At 43.6% G+C, this 16,514-nt stretch overlaps 1 protein-coding gene across 1 annotated transcript; it reads right to left on the reverse strand.

Annotated features, from left to right (window-relative positions):
- Positions 1-12,619: 12,619 nt before the first annotated feature.
- Positions 12,620-13,720, reverse strand: GPR6 (G protein-coupled receptor 6). The gene has a single exon (XM_060115190.1). It carries the CDS (start codon positions 13,715-13,717, stop codon positions 12,620-12,622), a length of 1,098 nt encoding a protein of 365 aa, XP_059971173.1. The 5' UTR covers positions 13,718-13,720.
- Positions 13,721-16,514: the final 2,794 nt, after the last annotated feature.

Below are 16,514 nucleotides of genomic sequence, written 5' to 3' on the forward strand. Positions count from 1 at the left end.
AGGGCAGGTGGAGGCGGGGTGAGAACAAAGTGATTAGCATCACTACTGTATCCATTTTGCTTTATGGAAAATTCCAAATACTCACACTTCTGTGATATGGAGCAATTAATATAGAGATAAAACCATTCCGGAGAGCAATATTATACTGCTTAGTCAAATTTAGCAATTTTTTTTTTTTTTTTTGCGGTACGCAGGCCTCTCACTGTTGTGGCCTCTCCCGTTGCGGAGCACAGGCTCCGGACGTGCAGGCTCAGCGGCCATGGCTCACGGGCCCAGCCGCTCCATGGCATGTGGGATCCTCCCGGACCGGGGCATGAACCCGTGTCCCCTGCATCGGCAGGCAGACTCTCAACCACTGCGCCACCAGGGAAGTCCCTAGCAATTATTTGAGTCAGAAATTCTGGGTCAAGTGATCCAGTAATTCTGCTCCTGACTATATATAGTTCAAAGAAATTCTCAGACTGGTCAATAAAGGGGCATACTTGGGAGTGCTCATTTCGAGACTATTTGTGGTTTTAGAAAGTTGGAGGCAATCTGGGTGCCATTACTGGGAGACTGGAATGTGGTGGAAGCACACTGTGAGATTCAGCAGTGAGAAGCATAATCTTTAGAGTCTACACAGCCACAGGGATAGCTCAGAGGCATGGCACTCAGAGAAAAAGGTAAGAAACTCAAGGAGATCTCACACAACACAACACCATTAATGTAAATTTAAAATATACACGTAGGAAACAGAGAAAGCATACATTCTTCTGGAATACATCCAAACAAAATAATACTCAGTAAACATATATTAGGAACTTCTGACTATGATGGAGTAGATTGTAAGAAACCAATCCTTCCACCAAGAACAACTGTAAATGCTGAATAAAAATACATATTTGAATGTGACTTTATTTAGAAAAAGTGTCTTTGAGGATATAATTGAGGATCTCAGTAGATGAGATCATCCCAGATTATCTGGGTGAGCCCTAAATCCAACGAAAAAGGTCCTTGTAAGAGACAGAGGAGGAGAGGACACAGAGAAGAGAAGGCCATGTATAGATGGAGGCTGAGACTGGAGTTATGCAGCTATAGGCTAAGGAATGCCTGGAGCTACCAGAAGTTGGAAGAGGCAAGAAAGGATTCTCCCCTAGAGCCTTCAAAGGGAGTGGCCCTGCCGAAATCTTGATTTCAGACTTTTGGCCCCCAGAGCTGTGAGTGAATAAATTTCTGTTGTTTTTAAAACCACCCAGTTTGTAGTAATTTGTTACGGCAGCCAGGGGAAACTAATACAGCACTGTTACCATTTCTCAAACAATGCAAAGACTGTTAATTTTCTCCATCATACAGTTTTTTTTCTACTTCGTAAATTTCTGCTCTTATACAATGAAATGTTGTGTCTTACATTTTACTTCTACATATATTTCAAAGTCAACAAGACATTATGATTATTATTTTGTCAATACTTGATACTTTCACTGAAAGAAGTACCTGACTTGCTAGATGAAAAATGGCATCTTGCTGCTTTTATTCACATTTCTTGGATAGTATAATTGAACAGTTTATCTTCCTTTTTGAAATATGTTTCATATTTTTATCAAATTTTCTAATGGGTTCATTAGCTTTTCTTGATTTTAAAAATTCTTCAAATGTAGGAGAGTAACCCCTTTGTCATATATACACTTTAAATATTTACTATGTTCTTTTTCTTCTGGTTTAGTTCATGACAGGTTTGTTTTAGCACACATACTTTAATTTCTTATATACTTTTGTGACTATGTTCATTGCTTTCAGCTCAGAAAATCCTCCCCACTCCAGAGATGTCAGACATAGGTACTCACTTACATTTTCTTCTAATTTTTAATAGAATAAAAATTTGTAATTTAACTCATTAATCTACATTAAGCTTAATTGGGGGAGGTAGAAAACTCTTGACTCTTTAGGCTAAAAGCTTTACTTAAAGTTCTGAAGATGGTCAACTGCATGACTTAGTGGTTGAAGATGGTATTTCAAGTATAAACAATATACAGAGCAAGTCCTGGACTGAATTATAGGGCACAAGAGAGTTTGGCTCTGATATTTAGGGACATCTGATTTACAAGCTGATTACTCAGCTTGTCTACCAATTGACTGAATGCTTAGCCAAAGACTGTCCTCCACAACAGTGGAGCTGGAAGTTGCCACAAGACTGCTTCCTGGGTGGTATCATTCTGTCTTGGCTGTGATAGAAAAAAGAAAGGCGGCCAAACTTTGAGCTTTGGGAGGATGATAAGCAGAGTCTAGGGTCAAAACTCCCTTCTTTCACCACACTGAATGGCCAGGACTCTGGACTGGTAGAACCATTCACTCTGAGCCTGGGGTTTGAAGTCCAGAAGAGATAGTGTCGGGCTTTGCAGGTACCTCCAGCACCCTCCTTGCCAAAAGTCCAGCTTGAGTCACCAATCCTAACAACACTCAGAGCTCTCAGTCCAGGCACTAGAGTTGGCATGGAGTCCTGGCCCAGCTGCTTTGCTAGGATGTAAGAAAGGGACATCTCTGAGAAGAGAGGGAGGGGCAGAGAGGGACTGTAAAGGTAGTTGAGAAAACACGTGAGTCTATACGGGCTGACAGAATGCCAAACACTTCATGTGATAGGGAGGTAAAAGAGGAAACCTGTCTTCCCCATTTACAAGCTGTGCAATCTTGGGTAAGTGACCCATTTTCTCTGAACTGAATCCAAAGACAGTATTACAGTCTGAAGCCCAAGTGAGTGGACAAGATGGTCTCTCAGGTCCCTCCAGTCCTGACTGGCTCTGATGCTACAGCCGAAACCCCCAGCAGACCCAGTTGGCTCCCTTGACAACTGGAGAGGAAGGAAGTCACAGATAGCCACAAGCTCCAGGAGTTAAGTACAATCTGCAAAGCCCAGGCAGATTGGTTTTCACATGCACACTGCATGATATAGAAAGTTCTGTTGGTATGGTACCAGCCTGTCCAGTGACACCTGTCACACACTGTTTAAATGTCTCAGCAACAAAAGATAATACTATCAGCTGTCAGCTGTTTCAGTAATAAAGTGGATGTGCATTCACAGTGGTGGAAATGTGACTTATCATTATGTTATGAAACATGATTGTATAGCTGTCTTTACCTCTGCCAATGTTTTCATAAGCATCTTTGTGTAAAATATTGGCAAAACACAAATTTAACACTTCCAGTGAAGGAAAGAATGCTGTCTCGTGTTTATTTACTGTGTGTTGCCATTAATAATAATAATAAAAACATCTAGGGACAATTATTCTTTTAATACAAGGTTCACTTGAATATTACAGTAATACCCCACTACCAGGCACTATAATCATTCTTGAATTTGGTTACCCTAGGACTTAAGCCAACACACACAGGAAGGCTTCCAGGACATGGCTGTCACTCGCATACTCAAGTGGCCATAAACCCTTTTCCCTCAACACAACATGCCTGGCCTGATAAGTACAGTACTCAGAGGGCTCTCTTAGTGAGTGTAGGTCCTTCTCCCCCCTTCCTTCCACCTACATATATGTATTCGAATGTGTTCATCCAGCCACCACTCTGGGAATGTTGGCTCTCCTATACACCTCTGAAGTTGATCCAGACAGATTCCTTTCTTATAGCTGCATTGCTCTAGAAAATAACGGAGTTCTGCAGAACATCCTGGAACACAAACAACTACTGGGTGTGTAGTATATCCTTCTAGTGAGTGAGCCCTGGTAAGTCACAGAGAATAGAGATGTGTGTGTGTGTGTGTGTGTGTGTGTGTGTGTGTGTACGTGAAAGAGAGAGACAGAAACAGAAAGACAAAAGACACAGAGAGGATGTGTGTGTGCAGGTTAATTTTTTGTTTGGTTTTATGTACAAAAAAAAATCTGCTTTCAGGGAAGCAGAGGTAATATCATCAGCATCAATGTTGTTCTGCTCAGGTATTCCTAAATATCAAGATTATTTGAAAATTAAAGATCAATATTTTTTAGCAAGTATGTAGATCTCAATTTCATTCATTGGAAAAAATGGGCATAATGCTGATTTGGATTGCTGTTTTGGAGATAAATCTTAACTAGGTATCAAAAATGTTATATGAATATCATACATTGTATTCAAATTATTTTCAAAGCAGTAGCTAAAGATATTGAAAAGGCATTTTTGAGATTTGCAGATTACTGAAAACAGATAACATATGAAAAATATTTTATGGGTGCAGTAGAGGGAAACTTGAAAAGCAAAATGCACTTACGGCTGTAAAATCTAGACTAGGTGAAATTCAGTATTCATGACGTCTGCTTTCACCAACAGTAATAACAATAGCAGCTAAGGCATACATGATGCTACCATGTGCACTACTGGACTTTATATATTAACTCATTTAACCCTTACAACAGCCTTAGGAGGTAATTACTATTACGATTCCCCACTGAACAAATAAGAATTTTCCCATGGTCTGACAGCTAGTTAAAAGCCAGATGACCACATCATGTAAGATGCTGTGTTTTCCTCTCTCTTTCCATCTTCTTTTCTCTCTACCCTTAATTGGCAGGAACACTGATCCAATTGGCCCATCTAGTAAATGGCCAACTGCATACTCCCTTCCTTCTGGCTGGAGTAGAAGGGACAGGACTGCTCCTTGTCTGGAGGCCTGGCCGGTTTCTTCTCGCTATCCTCTGAGGCAACCAGGTGCAGGCTAACTGGCCACTGGGTCTCTCTCTCTCACCCTCTCTCTCTCATTCTGATTCTCTTCTTCCCATGTCTGGAAGTTTGGTGTTGGTTTTGTTTCTTTTTATAACCACTAATGGCAAGATCTGAGACCAGGGTTTGTGTATTAAGGGCTTAAATTGGGCAAAGCAAGTCAAGCTTTGAACTGAGGCCATTTATACATTCTTGGTTTAAGAGAACAGGACGGTTTATACAACCCAGCCCAGCTTCTAAGGATGCTCTGCCTTTAGGCTGTGTGCCAGAGCCACAGCTCACAGTCACAGCTAACTTCCTTCCTCCTTCCTTCCCTTCAACAGATAATAATTTTGACAGGATATTGTCCCTCACTATTTCCCTAAGGGAACCCAGTAAGTTTGTGGTAGAATTCAGATATTTCTGGATTCTCTGATCACCATCAATTCACACTCTTTCCCTCAATTTTTCCCACAAAATCTCAACAACATATCCAAAACATGGGCTTGGGCTTGTTAGTCTGTTTGTGGAGAAGGGTTTGTGCTAAACCTTCACAATTCTCCCCTCCTGTGTGACCAGGGGCAAAGTCTGACTGAGGTTAGAAAATCAGGTCCAGTCTGGAACTGCATTTCCTTTATTCTCACTTCACGTCTTGACGTTTTTGTTTTTGTTTTTGTTTTTTCTGTGGTACGCGGGCCTCTCACTGCTGTGGCCTCTCCCGTTGCAAAGCACAGGCTCCGGACGCGCAGGCTCAGAGGCCATGGCTCATGGACCCAGCTGCTCCGCGGCACGTGGGATCTTCCTGGACCGGGGCACAAACCTGTGTCCCCTGCATTGGCAGGCAGACTCCCAACCACTGCACCACCAGGGAAGCCCCGTCTTGACGTTTTTGTACTGTGTTCCTCCAAATGAACCCAACAGCCCCACAATGTAAAGTTTTATTAAATGATGATAAACTTCTGTCTAGTCTTAAATAATTAAAGATTTGGATTTGAATCTTATGAATCTCTTCTCTCTGCAACTTGATGTTCAGTTTGGGATGGCAGAGACAGTGTATTTGTTCTTGAAACCACGAGTGGTAAAATCTTCGTGAATTCATCCATTTCTGATTCGCCTTTCTTTCTGAACATTCAGGATTATTTCTTTTCCCCATGCCCTAGTAGTTAGGTGGGCTATGTGACTAGCTCTGCCCAATGGGCTGTGAGTGGTAGTGTCATTTATGGGCCAAAGCATTGCATTGCTGGTGTGAGACCCTCCAGTTCTCCCTCTCCCCAGTGATTATAGAGATAGCCTCATGTTGTAGGGATAGAGCCAGAATATGGATGGCTACATTGCTGCATATAGAACAGTTGTCTTGGGAAGTTGCCCAGGCAGTGCAGTTAACATTGTACAGGTGAGAAATCTTTGCTGTGTTAAGTCACTGTGATTTTGGGGGGTTGTTTGTTACTGCAGCATAACTTATTCTGACACATGAATCATGCCATATTGGAACTTTATATTTTATTTCCATCTAGCATTATTTTAAATTAGATGCTATTTTACTATGATTCTTTCTCTGACACTTATTTATTACAACTTTATTGAGGTATAATTGATGTATAATAAACTGTACATATTTAAAGTATACAACTTGATGAGTTTTGACATATCAAGTATACACCCATGAAATCATCATCACAATTAAGATAATGAACTTATCCATCACCCCAAAATGTTCCTTGTGCCCCTTTGTGATCCCTGCCTCTCTCTCTTTCCCATCCCTACTCCCCCAATCCCAACCATTGATCTGCTTTCTGTCACTATATATTTTCAAGGTCTTTATATAAATGGAATCTTACAATGTGTGTTCTTTTTTGCCTGGCTTCTTTTACCCAGCATAATTATTTGGAGATTTATCCATGTTGTTGCATGTATCAGTAGTTCATCCTTTTTGATTTCTGAGTAACATTCTATTGTATGATGTATCACAGTTTGTTTATTTTTATTCATTTACCTGTGATGGACATTTGAGTTGTTTTCAGTTTTTGGCTATTACAAGTAAAGCTGCTATGAACATTTATGTGCAAGTCTTTATATAGACATATGCTTTAATTTCTCTTGCATAAATACGTAGGAGGAGTGGAATGGCTGGGTCATATGGTAGGAGGAGTGTTTACCTTCTTAAGCAACCACCAAACTATTTTCCAAAGTGTTTGTACTATTTTACATTCCCAACATCAGTATATGAGAATTCTAATTGCTCTACATCCTTGCAGTACTCGGTGTGGTCTGACCTTTAATTTTGATTAAATGATTACACTATCCCAAATTCACAGCGTTGTCCCCAAAGTCATCAACTTAGGTTCTTGATACTTCTTGCAATAGTCTCTTAACTGGCACTCCTCCTTCAGATAAATTGAGGGTGTCAGATGAGAACTCTGTGAACTTCCTCCCACCACGTATAAACTTAGCTCTATCAGTACCAATAATTCCCACCTTGTCTCCTGTCAGAGCAAGGGAGCTGTGTCTCCACCTCCTCCTGTCTAAGTCCCTCTCTCCCCATCACATTACGTTCTGGACTCCATTCTCCTGTGAAGCCTCCCCCTGTTAGGCATCTTACTCTCTCTGCTATCTTCTGCTGTTCCAATTACATGGTACTTGCTCCTCAGTATAATAACATATTCTATTCTTGCCCATTTTAAAAAACAAAACAAAACAAAGACTATCTTGTGACCCAGTATTTCTCTCAAGCTACCACCCTATTTCTCTCCTTCCATTTAAAGTTAAATATATTGAAAAAAATTAGAAAATTCCCATTACCTCCTCAATCTACTGCAATCTAGCTTTTATCTCACTCTCCATTGAAGCTGCTCTCACTTAGGTCACCAGTGACCACCATGTTCCTAAATCTAGCACATTCCAAACCCTCTCTTACTTGACCTCTGGCATGCTTTACACACTTGATCACTTCCTTCTTAAAACTTTTTTCCTCTTGGTTTTCCAAAGGTCTCGCCTGGATGATCCTCCTTGGTCTCCTTTTCTCTTTTGCTTCCTTCACGGTACTCCCATATGTTATTGTGTCCAGACTGTAACTTTGGCCTTTTCTCATTCCCTCCCGTGGCTTCACTTCCACCTTAAGGTCAATGACTACTGAAATTATGTCTCCATTCCCACCACCCTGCAAGCTCCAGAGCCACAGGGCCAGCTGCCTCCACTTGGATATTCCCACAGATCCTGACATTTAATATGTAGAAAACTTGATTCACCACCCTCTTTCTCAAATCTGCCTTTCCTGCTATGTTCCCATCTCAGTGTTATCCCCCCATTTGAACATCCTTGACTCCTAAATTGTTCCTTAATCCCCATAATCACTCAGTCAAAGACACTCTCTTCTTTGATACCTCTTGAATCCATCCCCTTCTCCTACCCCTTAGTTGATGCTGACATCAGCTCTCACCTGGATTGCTGCAACTGGTCTCCAAAATAGTCTCTTGTCTTCCAGTCTTTTCCACCTGCAATCCATTCCCAGCACTGCTCTTTGTGATCTGGTTCCTGCCTACCTCTCCAGACTTATCTCCCGTTATTTCCTCTCTAGGTTCTAGTTCTTACACACTCCAGCTATACTGAATGGCCTGCATTGCTCTGAATGGGCCACACTTTTATGCTTCATGTTGTCCTCTTGGTCTGGTACACTCCCCTTCAATGTCCTTTGCCTTGAAAACTTCTTTTGTTCTTCTTAACTCAGTTCAGTGTTGCCTTCCTAGTGGATTTCCATAGAATTTCTCTGACCTTCCTATGGGATCCTTATACTCTGTGTATGACTTTACTATTGTACTTTTCATTAGTATTGCTCTCAGAGCTGTGACTGTTACTTTATATGGCGAAAGAGATTTTGCAGATGTGGCTAAATCAAGGATCTTGAGATGGGGAGGTTATCCTGAATTACATGGGCAAGTCCTAAATGTAATCACAAATGTCCCTATAAGAGGGAGGCAGAAGGAGATTTGACTACAGAAGGAGGCAGTGTAACCACTTAAGCTAGATAATACACTGACGACTTTGAAGATGGAGGAAGGGGCCACAGACCAAAGAATGCAACTTTAAAAGCTAAAAATTTTAAGGAAACAGATTCTCCCCCTAGAACCTCCAAAGAAAGTGCAGCCCTGCTTAAATTTTGATTTCAGCCCAGTGAAATATATTGCAGATTTCTGATCTTCATAACTGTAAGAGAATAAATATATATTGTTTTAAGCTACCAAGTTTGTGGTCATTTGTTTACAGCAGCAATAGGAAACTAATACCTTGGGCCAAGTGAAGCCCTGCCCTGGGCCTCAGGCTGCAGAGGCCCCTGCTCTATTCCTATTCCAGCTGTGGGGGTAAAGAGCCTATGTCCTCACTTCTAGACTCAAGAAATTCTTCCTCAGCAGCCACATAGCACAGGGAGATCAGCTCGGTGCTTTGTGTCCACCTAGAGGGGTGGGATAGGGAGGGTGGGAGGGAGACGCAAGAGGGAGGAGATATGGGGATATATGTTTATGTATAGCGGATTCACTTTGTTCTACAGCAGAAAGTAACGCACCATTTTAAAGCAATTATCCTCCGATAAATATGTTAAAAAAAAAGAAGAAGAAAAAAATTCTTCCTGGAGGCCTATTTCTTGAGCCTAAATAACTCTTCCCCAAGTTTGTTCTTTTGAGACAGATTGTACTGCTAGTGGACCCGTGCTTTGATCTGAAGGGTAGTCAAAAGAGCAACTGTTTGTAGGATGAGCCACTGTACAGACAGTAGACTGAAGGGCACAAGAACTGAAGCCAGGAGACCAGAGAGAAGGCTACCACAGTAATTCAAGTAAGAGATGATGATAGTGGTGGAGATGTGAGAAGTGGCTAGATTCTGGGTATACTTTGAAAATAAAGGCAATAGGCATCCACATTGGATGGGAGGTATGAGAGAAAGGGAAGTGTAAGTGTGATTCCAAGGTTTCTGGTCTGCACAACTAGAAAGATGTCATTGCCATTAATTTAGATGATAAAGAAGGGAGAAAGAGCACTTATTGAGGTAAAGATTAGTGGCTCTATTTTAAATGTATTAAATTTAGGATGCCTATTAGATAGCAAAATGGGTAAGTGGTTGGATATTTGAGTGAATCTTGCTTTTCTCAAAGACTATATGCTTCCAGCAACTAGCATAGGGTCTTAAAATAGAAATTATTAATAATTGATGGGTCTAGTGAATATGTGACATTCCTTCATAGAAATGTTTCAAGATATACTCACAGTTTTTTATCCTTACATCATCAGGGAGGTTAATATCCAGACCCTTGACATCACACAGCCTGGCCAACTGTGTAAGCCAGGGATATTAACAGCTTGATTGTTTAGTATCCTCTTGTCCTTGGCTCTCTCAAACGTTTTGATTAGGACTAGGGGAGATATTGAATATTAATACCAAGTGGACTGAAGTCAGATCCATAGTCTGTCTTACTGTCTTAGTGTTGAACTTTCTTAACTTGCTGATTGCAAGAAATTTTTCTCTGTAATTATAACATGTATAATAATTTGACTTCTTTGTTCCATCTCTGAAATCATGTTGTTTTCCCCACCACATGTTTGGAAAAGTTTACAGCCAGAGCTTTTGTTATTTCAGTCCACTTGAAAGCATCCTGGATACTAATAGGGCCTGAAAGAGTGTCTGATGTTGCTGAATAGTCTATAAAGGTTGTTTGTTAGAAAATGTTAATTTGATGAATGAGCAATAACACTGATCCTACTGGATCTAAATTTACAGCCACTATAAAACTATAAGTCTATAAAACTTAGCGTGTTTTATATTGATAAAAAGGTCACAGCTCTGTTGCAAGATGTTGGAGACTTGATTGCTGGTGCATTTTCTCTTGTACCTTCTACAGTTAATCCTCCCTCCCCCCCCACCCCCCCCTCCTGAAGTTTCTCTTGTCAAGTTCACCAATGACATTCACATTACAAAATCTAGAGTCATTGTTTTTAATCCTCATTTTACTTATTTTCTCAGCAATGTTTGACCCGGTTGACTCCTCCCTCCTGGAACACTTTTTCTTCTTTATTTTGGATTACTGTGTTCTCTTGGTGTGATGGTTAGTTTTATGTGTCAACTTGACTGGACCACGGGGTGCCCAGACATTTGGTTAAACATTCTGGGTGTTTCTTATTTTGGGTTTGTCCGCCTACTCAGTAGGCTGAGTAAAGCAGATTGCCTTCCCTAATGTAGAGGAGACTCATCCAATCAATTGAAGCCCAGAAATGAACTAAAGAGCTGAGTAACTCCTGCTGCCTGATTGGTCTGAGCTGGAACATTGGTATTTTTCTGCCTTTGGTTTCTGATTGAAACATCAGTTCTTCTTGGGTCCTGAACCTGTGGGCTCTCCTGGTTCTCAGGACTTCAGACTCAGATTGGAACTACACCAGCAGCATTCCTGGGTTTCCAGCTTACTGACTGTACACCTTGAGACTTCTCAGCCTCCACAGTTGCATGAGCCAATTCTTCATAATAAATCTCTTCATACATATTTATTTGCTTGTAGGCCATCTCCCCTACTAGAGGATAACACTATGAGCAGAGACCTTTCTTCTGTTTAGTTCACATCTGTATTCCCAGCCCTGGGATTGTGTCTAGCAGATAGTAGGCATTCAATAAATATTTGTGGACTGTATGAAAAAATTTACTTGTATATGTTTTCCTAAGGCCTAAGACCAGTAACTACCTGTGCTTGTGTGCATATGTCTTCACAGGTGCTCAGAATATGTCCATATATGTTATCTTATTTATCCTCACATGACCTGTAAGAAAGGAAGGAGGGGAACAATTTAACAATTCCGAATGGGAATATTTAGTTCTTGAGGATATTAGTTTAATGTCCTGTACTTTGAAGATAAGAGTGCCTCAAAGTGGGCTACTGGGCTTATCTTAATTTACCTCATGAACACAGTATATCTTGGAATCCTGTCTTTGATGAATTTATTTATTTTATAAGGCTGTGCATTTTGCTACAAGACCTGGCCAGTAACAGTATACTCAGTCAATATGAATTTTCAACATTTAAAATTCTTTCCAAACGGCAAAAAATACATCTAAAATTTGTGGTTTCAGGATTCACAAGTACACATGTGGTAAGATAAAGGAATGGTTTCAGACATCCTCTGGAGCTTGTCTTCCAAACCCAGTAACCAAGGGAGTAGATTAATTTGCACTGATACACAAATAACCTGTTAGTGTCCTGTGAATACTGTTATGTGAATATATTACTCAGTTCCTGTACCTCCCCAATAATCTGGATTAGGTGTTTCAGTGACAATTTATGAATAATGTGCAAATGTGTGTGATTTTTTACATTAAGATTTTCACAGGATGGAGATAACACAAAATAAACTTTTAAAGTAAATACACTAATAATTCGTCTCTTAAATGGTAATTCTATCATCAGTCACATGCCAAAAATTACATTTTTATAATGTGTTTATTTGTGTACAAAATATGTTGTAATTTACTGATGCATATGCAGCAAAATATTCTATCACATACAACAAAAATACACTTTTACCCCCCTTCCCCTGCCCTTGAAAATGGCAACACTGTTTTGGCAGTTCAGCAGCTAAAAATAAAGTGCTATAATTAAGCAGTATTGGAATGTCTTCATTTGACAAGTGTGATGTACAATTTGAGTATACAACCACCTTTTTGTTAGTTTTTTCACAGAACAGGAAATTCCACATCCTGAACACCTCCAGAAGATACAAATATTTGTATATATATGTACACATGTATACACTGTATATGTAAAGTTCCAACAAGCCTCTTTGTCCTTGTGAGTTTGTTGTGCTTATGTTTATTCTCTTTCCAAAGTCAGAGTCACACTGTGGGATCTCAGAGTCCATCAGCAGGCACGGAGAAGCTCACCAAAGGCTGGCTTGTTGGGGGCGTGGTGTTGGTTAGAGGATGGAAGGAGCCATCAGACCTCACTGGGGGACCTGGAGCGGAAGGGCACTTTGGACTGGAAACAGCCACAAAACAGGAGCCACAGGGCGCGTTGGATCTCCTGGTTGCGGAAGGCATAGATGATAGGATTGATCATAGAGTTGTAGGTGGCTGGCAGCAGGGTGGCGTAGGTGTAGGCAGCTGGGTCCTCATGGCTGCCTACCACGCAGTAGATGGCAAAGGGCAGCCAGCTGGCACCGAAAGTGCCCAGCACCACGGCCAGCATACCCACACCCTTTCTGGTGGCGGCAAGGTGGGGCGGCGCCAGGCAGTGCTGCTGCAGCGCGATCTGGTGCGCGTGACGCCAGACCACCTGGCAGATGCGCACGTAAAGGTGCAGCATGATGCCGAAGACCGCAAAGAAGGTGGCGGAGAGCAGTGCCACGTGGCTGCGCGTCAGCGGGCGCACCACGCTGCAGGCGGCACGCTCTGCCAGGCAGTTCCAGCCAAGCACCGGCAGCAGCCCAAGGCCTAAGGACACCGTCCAGGTGGCAGCGAGAAGGAGGTGCACACCCAACAGGGTCCGTCGCGAGTAATAGGTGAGCGCGTTGTAGAGGGACAGGTAGCGGTCCACCGTAATGGCCAACAGGCTGCTGACAGAGGCAGCGAAGGAGGCCACGAGGAAGCCCACAGTAAGCAGGCTCACAGTCTCCGAGGGCACCACGTACTGGAATACGAAGTGCAGAATAAGACCGCAGCCCGCCAGCAGGTCGGCGGTGGCCAGGCTGCCTACCAGCACGAACATGGGCGTGCGCAGCGCAGGTGTGGACGCGATGAGCGCCACCACCAGCGCATTTTCGCCTGCGATCACCGTCCCAGACACGCAGAGCAGTACGTCCCATGGATTCACTGAAGACAGCAGCAGCCCCGTCGGCCCCGCTGGCAGCTGCGAAGACAACTCCAGCGACGCATTAGCTGTGCCGCTGCCCCCCAGCGCCGCTGCGGCTGCGGCTGCCGGGGGCCCCCATTCACCGGTGTCCCGCGCTCCTGCTGCGGTGGCCGCTGCCGCCGCACCCTCGGCCGCCACTGCCACCACCTGGGAGTCGTTGAGCGAAGATGAGCTCGCGTTCATCACGGCGGGAAGCTACACCCTGCGTGGAGAGAGAACAAGCGTCAGGTGTGCGGTTTGCGCCGCCAGCGTACTTCGCCGGGCGCTGCTCCCCCGCTCATATTGCCCATCCCACCCCGGGACCCCAGAGCAGAGCGAGGAAGCAGTGGTTGAGAGCCCAAAATAAATACCTGTTGAGTGAGTGAGTGAGCGTGTGAGTGCAATGCACAAGGGATGCCCGCACTGATATCTGAGTTTTTGCACAGATATACACACGAATAACACGCACTCGCATACACACAGATCACGTAAGTATGCCTGTATTTGCACACACATCTTGCGCACCAAGCTAGTAGTGTCAGCCTCAGCGAGTGCCGCCCTGGCTCTGACCGGCTCGGTCAGGCGCTCTCCTCAACTGGGAGGCGGAGGAGCTGTCCGCGGTGCTGAAAGCGAAGTTTCTGCGACCGTGGAGCACAGCGGACCCCGGAGGCCAGAGACCCCTGGGAAAGCGGTTTCGGGGGAGAGAAGCTAGGAGGTCTGTGTAGGTGGAGGGTGTGTGGCGTCATGCTTGGCTCCAGGAAGGAGCCATCCCCTGGCCATCCTTCACCCCTTCCCCTCTGCACGCCCTCAGAGTTCCTCTAGAGAGCCGGGCTGCTCACCTGGGGAGTCAGGGCTTCAGTAAATCGCTGATCATGAGCGCTGTGGCTGGGCGTCAGGCTGCGCTGCCCGCGCGGACAGAGCCGACGCCTGAAGGAGGTGGCCGGGACGGCGCGCAGAGGAGTGCGGGGCGCTGGTAGCTGTGCCGGCGCCGCCGAGAGTTACAGAGACAGTCAGTACAAGAAAAGGCGGTTACGAGCAGCGCGCCCGCTGGAGATTGACAGGCAAGGCGTGGTGACGTCAGACTCCTGTTTCCAGGGTGCAAGCTAGGCACTCGCTTTCCTCGCCCACCCATCAGCAAGCTGCCTCACCATATACCCTCTCCAAAGGATGTCTCAGAGGGTTCAAGGAGGGAGGAGAAACCAGAGGGCCGCCGCCGGCCCAGAGCCTCCAGGAATGGGATGGAAGAAAGAGGCAAGGGAGAAAAGAGTGAAGACTAAGGGCAGGCAAGGAGGGTGAGATGGGAGGGGAGCGATGAGGGATGAGTTGCACTGGTCAGGCTGCAAGGCCCTGAGTCAGAGGTCACTGAGGGGGAAGGTTGAAGAAAAAGGCCTGGAGAAGGAGGCGGTTGGAGGCAGAGAGGCCCAATCGCACGCAGAGTTGCCACCTTAAAGGAAAAGTACTGTTTGGGGGACAGGAATGAACTGGTGTGTGTGTGGTGGGGGAGGATGAGGTTTTTTTTTAAGGATGTTTCTGGTACAGTGTGTCAGCTGAGTAGAGCCAGAGGAGAAAAGCCAAGTTGTGGGGAACAGAGAAAAGATGGGACAGTTGAGGAAAACAGTCTCTTCTTTTGAAGGTTACCTGTGCAATCAATTCCTCTCTCTCCCTCCATTTCTTCCTCCCTCTCACTATCTTTCTTGAACTCTGCACAGCATGTTTCACCATGATCTTCCCAGTCAAATGTTTCCCAACTGCACTAGCTAATAGTGCTCTTGGAACTTGCTCTTTAATTAAAGACCAGGTCTGGGTCTTGTTAGAAAAGAAGAAAACAGCAAAATGTGATTTACTTTGCTGGCAACAGACTTTGCCCTGTTAATTAGTACCCTATGAAACAAATTACAGGACAAAAATAGTGATAACTCAGCTGCACCAGACTTCAGTAGGCAGGAGTTTTATTTTCAGCTCCAATAAATCATCCTTTTGGTTTAAAGGCGTTCTGTTTTGTCAGTAAAATACAAGTATTAGACTTCTTCTTTTTTTTAATTATCCAGAATCTCCAATAGCTGTACTTGGGGAAAAAGCTAAAATAATTGACACCATCTAAGACTCTAGAATAAATTATTGCATATTGGCATGATGGTATTATGCCAGAGCCACAGACATGATTTTCAGGGACCACATGCTCTGGGCAAGGTGAAAATAGACAACATTTGTTACTGGTCCTTCCTCTACTTTTCCCTGTATACCTTCTTCCCTCTCCTGGCTTCACTTTGCCTCTACACCCAGGGGCCCAAAAAGAAAAAAATATATTCGGACTGTCTACAGGCTGGAGTGGAAGGGAGATTTTTATCCTGGCCTTCTCCCTCTAAAAATGGCCCCCAAGTCCAGACTACTCCTGCCCTCCTGCCCCTGTGCAACTGAACTTAACTAAAGAAAAGAAGGAATACTATAGGACCACTCAATTCTTTGCTGCTCTTTGCTGCAATAGCCAGTGTTGGCCCATAAGATGAGTTTACATACAATTTCTCCATTTGGGGAGTTTATAAAATTCTCATGAACCTTCAAACTGACTGAAGTTCTAAGTTTCTGGAAAGTATCATTTTGAGTTTCAGTAAAAGATTGTCAACTAAAAGCCAAGAATGTTATTTCAGAGCTGTCAAGCAAACTGTCAAACCACTATAATCACCTGTTAATGGCAAATTTTTCAAACAATTAGATAAAGGCCCAAGGGAAGGAGAATCCTTCTTAGTGTCTGAATGTGTTACATTTTTACATGTCACAATGCAGTAGAAAGTATGAGATTAAAATTGAGCAAACAGAGATCCTGTGTTTCAGACATCTTCAGGCTTTCACTATTGCCAAGAAGGGACTGACTTTTCAATAGTTTCAGGAGGAAGACGACACCTCTATAATCATGTACATAAATGCTGGTTGAGGGTTTGTAGACTGTCTTTTGGTTGTGCCAGTCTGTGGTTACCTCTCTCAGATGCTAGACTGGATCCTG

This window comes from Mesoplodon densirostris, chromosome 12 (assembly GCF_025265405.1).
Source record: "Mesoplodon densirostris isolate mMesDen1 chromosome 12, mMesDen1 primary haplotype, whole genome shotgun sequence".
NCBI classification, from domain to species: Eukaryota; Metazoa; Chordata; class Mammalia; order Artiodactyla; family Ziphiidae; genus Mesoplodon; species Mesoplodon densirostris.

Excerpts from the sequence above, each read along its gene's own strand:
- GPR6 (XM_060115190.1), bottom strand. The coding sequence starts at position 13,717 with ATGAACGCGAGCTCATCTTCGCTCAACGACTCCCAGGTGGTGGCAGTG.